Source organism: Otolemur garnettii, unplaced genomic scaffold (genome assembly GCF_000181295.1).
Source record: "Otolemur garnettii isolate 467f Iridium unplaced genomic scaffold, OtoGar3 scaffold00043, whole genome shotgun sequence".
Taxonomy (NCBI): domain Eukaryota; kingdom Metazoa; phylum Chordata; class Mammalia; order Primates; family Galagidae; genus Otolemur; species Otolemur garnettii.
The window spans coordinates 5,727,250-5,731,887 of NW_003852438.1; the positions used below are offsets into that span (position 1 = coordinate 5,727,250).

General features: G+C 47.0%; 1 protein-coding gene across 2 annotated transcripts in view; it reads left to right on the plus strand.

Annotated features, from left to right (window-relative positions):
- The window catches only part of SLC4A8 (solute carrier family 4 member 8), a 99,935-nt gene that overhangs the window by 26,773 nt on the left and 68,524 nt on the right, over positions 1 to 4,638 (plus strand). The window contains exon 1 of one of the 2 annotated variants that reach the window (XM_003790391.1): positions 1,525 to 1,736. The exons of the other annotated variant lie outside the window; for it this stretch is intronic. Coding sequence (XP_003790439.1) covers positions 1,692 to 1,736 — 45 coding nt within the window. The 5' untranslated portion in view covers positions 1,525 to 1,691. Of the gene's footprint in view, positions 1 to 1,524; positions 1,737 to 4,638 lie in introns of those variants that run through there. 2 annotated transcript variants of the gene reach the window in all.

Below are 4,638 nucleotides of genomic sequence, written 5' to 3' on the forward strand. Positions count from 1 at the left end.
GGCTCTTAATCTATGTTGCATTGATTTGTCATTGTATTAACATATATCCTGTTTCTCACATTAGACTATTAAGCTCCTGGGAAATATGTATTTTAGATTTCTCTGCATTTTCATCGCTACTTAGGCCTATATGTTAGTAGATGTCAACACATTTTTAGTTTGATTGAATTAAAAGCATGTGTATTTTTGAGCTACTTTCTATGTGCCCAGCACTCTTGGAGGCTCTGTGGAGTATATAGAAGGGTATAAGAAAAATAATCATTGCCTTGAAAGAACTTATAATATTGTAGTAAACTAAAGTCAACATATACAGTACTTACATTACTACAGCATGGTAACTGCTGTGAGAAACCTATGAAGTGCTATGAGGATTCTGAGGAGGAAGAGATATCTGTTGGAAATGTCAAAAGAGTAAAATAAAGAAAGCCTTCTTGGAAGAGGTGGTCTTTGAAGGATGATCAGGATTTGGATGGGCCAAAAGGGGGGGGGGTGAGGGTGGGATAGGAATTCCAGATTCTAGGGAGAAGTTTAGCAAAGAGATGGACAGGGAGTGTGGTAAAACTCAGGAAGGGCAGCTGCAGCTTACATAGGAGAGCACATTTCTATATGGTGCTGCTTCAGGGATACTAAAGTCCAACTTTGTTTCTAATTTCAGGGCTAAGCCAAGAAGATGGTATGCAGGGGACAACACTTTAACATGTACTGGACTATGTTCCCCAAGTGCAGCTTCTTTGGAGGCTGAGAATGATTTGCAACAATTCGGTCCCCCAATAATGTGGACTCATCTACAGTCTGATGCGATAGTGCATATAAAACAAAATGCCCCCTTTCTCCTCTTGGGAAAAGAGAGTTGTTTCAATTTTAGCCAGCCTCTCTTTTCTTTTACATCCAAATCAAATTGAATGCATTATTCATGATTTTCAAACCTTGCCTTAGATCAGTAGTTCTGTTGTTAAATACTAATTTGCCTTAGATCATTTCTTGGAAAAGTTGAAAGTGGAATTACTTCAACAATTATCCTTAGCTCACCTCTGTGCTTTTTGCTGTCGACCTGAGACTCAGAAAGAAATCCAAGTCATAGTGAGTAGGCAAAGGGGCCTGATCACTGCATGCCTGCTTCTCTTTAACGCTCAGGGATTAACAATTAATTTTAGAAGCCTCTCTCCCCTCATCCTCAATTACTTCCTCCTGAAATTCTGAGGGATGTTTTCCAGAAATTTAAAAATCACTTCCTAAGGAATAAAATCAGAACAGGCAAAACCGACCCTTTCCCAGTTTGCAAGGGTCAGGTGCAGCTCCAAACAGAGAAGCAAGAGATATTCAATTTCCAGCAAGCAGTTAGAAGGACCTTCAAGCCCAGAGGCCCATGAAGGGAGGGAGACGGTTTCCACGGCAACCGGGCCCCGAGCGGTTGGTTCCCCGGCTCCCTCCGCCTCCTGCGGTAGCCCGGGGTACCGCCGGACCGCGTCCTCCGGTGCTCCGCGCGCTGATTGGCCGCACAGGCCGCTCGCTGATTGGCTGCGGCGGATGCCTCGAGGGCTGGTGGCTATGGAGGCGGCGGCGGTCGATGGTTGACCGTTGGCTCCGGGGTTGGGGTCGCCGCTTAGGTGATCCGCTCAGACTCGACCAGAGCGCGCGGGCTGCCGACGCTCGGCCTGGAGCCCGTGGGGGAGACCTCGTCGGGCTCCGCCATGCGGGCCGGGAGTAACGAGCCGGACGGCGTTCTCCGCTATCAGGTAGGGCCCCGCCTCCCGCCCCTCCCCGGGGCTCAGCCTCCTCGTCCTCTGCCCACCCTCCTTCCTTCTGTCCCCCAAACCCGGGCTTCCCGGGCCACTCCCTGAGGGCGAGGGGAGGCCAGCCTGGGACACCAGGGGGCGCTCCGGCAGGCTGGGGATCGGGCCGGGGCTGCGAGAGGGTGACCTTGGGCCGAACCTGGGAGCCGGCCCATCACTGCTGCATCCCTTGCGCCACCGAGGAGCCTGACAGCCGGCGGGCAGTGACCTCTGTTCTCCTCGGGTCTTCCCTGTTGGAAGAGGCCGGCTTCTGGCCTCGAGTTGTCCTGCCAGAACGTGGGCAGACAGGGTGGTCAGGGACCTTGCTTTAGGTGGGGCAGGTCTTTTCTTTGTGTTCTTATTTCTTAGTGTGGTCAGCTTGGTGAATCCCTCTGTCCCATTGCATAGACACCTGACAAGTTCAGGGTAGGGAAGCACACATGGGCTGGGGGAGTGTTGAGGGGTCAGGAACAAGTGCTTATTTAAGGGAATGAGTAAACCAGGTTTAAGCAACTGATAAGGAAACTTGGGGTTGCTAATATAAGGGAAAGCATTGAACTAGGTGTTAGAGCCTGTAGGTTCAAATGCTACACCTACCTGACACAGGCTTTGTGACCTTGAGTAATTCACTTGCCTCTTTGAACCTCAGTTTCCTCATCTATTAAAATAGGAATGAACTATCTGCTTTGTCTACCTCACAGGATCAAATGAGGTGCTATTTCTGAAAAGGCTTTGTGGAATAATGTTTATCATGTGACAGCCAGTGAGTGGTAGCTCATTGAATTCTCACTCCCCCTTTTCTGTGCAATCAGATGGTGTAGTTACTGCTCTGGAAAGAGGGCTCAAAGGGAGGGTCAACTCTGAAGTGGAGGGCTGTGAAGAGGATGATGGACCTCTTCAGGATGATGGATCCTCTTCTCAGGAAGGATGACTGGTCTTGGAAAACAAGTGGCATGTTAATGTGAGGGATGGTTTTCAGCAGGGAAAACGTTTTGAGTTGGATATGAGAGGATGACTGATGGGTATCAGAGGATGACTCTATCCTCTTCTTCCTGGTAATAGCTTGTCACTGGAAGAGCCATGGTTTCTTCTTTGTTTGCTCAGTCCAAAGGGGAACATTATCTAAAATTTTGGAAAATATTTCCATACTTAATCCTCTTAAGACCTATTAAATTCATTTAATCTCTATTTGGGGCACAGTGATGAGCAAAAACAGGCACTGTTCTTGTCCTCTTAAAGCATACCATCTAGTGGGGGAGGGGAGAAGTAACCATTTCTAATCAAATAATCACACAAATGAATATATTATTATAAACTATGATAAGTGCTTTAAAAGAAAGTGCTATGAATATATATAATAGTGGTTCTAGCCTTGATCTGAGATCAGAGAAGATTTTTCTAAGGAAGAAAATTTGAGCAAAGAGCTCAGCTGAAGAAGAGGGAGATCAAGGGACTTTGGAGGCAAAGAGAACAGCCTACACCAAGGCCCTGTGGCATAAGGGGGCACATCAACTGAGAAGACCTGAAAGAAAGATGGTGATGGAACCATGGGGAGTGATGAGGGAAGTGGTATGAGACGTATTCTGCTGTCGTAACATTCAGAACCATTAAGTCTGTACCCAGGAGGTTGGTATTTATCTGAGGAACAAGGAGAAGCCACTGGAAGGGGTTGAGTAGGGAGGAGAAAAGGGATGGCAAGAGAGCGAGAGGGCATGAGAGAGCCAATGAGATCACGATCAGATTTTCCTATTGAGAGTGGGGAGAAAAGACTGGAACAAATGTAAGGAGACAGGGTCCTTAACAGCAAGAATGTGTACAGGTTGTTTTACTGAGGGCATAATAATGCTAAGTTTCTGTTAGTGTTCTGTGAAATTGATAATTCTTCACTGCTTCTGAGGTAGACAGAAAATGATTGTCTCCTTTACATCTACTTTGCAAAACTTCCACAGGTGGTGGGGTAAGGAGAGAAAAAAGAATAGAGTGGAAACAGTGGGACCTCATGAAAGCTGGAGTCAGGTAATGGGCAAATAAGAACCTTAAACATAGGAAGAAAAAAGAATGAGAGTAGACGGAGGAGGGGAATGGGGTGACTCAGAGGAGTCATAGTCAGCTGATGAACAGTTACTGGTAAAGTCTCCTGTGGGCCAACTAGGCGATGTGCAGGGGAGTTGGGCCTGGCAAAGTGGGTATATTCTATAACCTGAGGTAAATACCGAGGTTCCAGTCATCACATCTAAATATCAACAGTCCATGCTGTTTTCTCTGCTGCGGACTACCGCCTTAGCCTTCCAACAGTTCTCTCACTTTCTCTCTTGCACCTCTATAGTCCACTTTCCACATGCAACCACAGGGAGCTTTTAAAAACATAAATTGGGGGTGGCACCAGTGGCTTAAGGAGTAGGGCGCTGGCCCCACATGCTGGAGGTGGCGGGTTCAAACCTGGCCCTGGCCAAAAACTATAAAAAAAGAAAAAAACAACCCCCCCCCATAAATTGGATCATGTTGTATCCTATCTTAAAAGCCTTCAGTGGCTTCCCAACACATTTTAAAATAAAATCCAAACTCTTTATCATGGCCTATCAAGCGTTACCATGATCAGGGCCCTGCCCACCCTCCCGGGACCGCTGCCTGCACTCTCTCAACCTGCGCTGCTTCTCCAGCCTTCTTTCTGGGTCTTCAACATGTCAGGGCCCTTCACGCCTCAGGAGCTTTGTTCTTGTCCTTCCTGCTGCCTAGGACACTGTTCGACCCAGGTCTTCTCATGACTTAACTTGAATGGCACTCCTTCAGAATTTCTTTCCTAACCTTTATCCCTCATCTCCCTCTTTCATAAGATTTTGTTATTTTCTTTTTTCTTTCTTTCTTT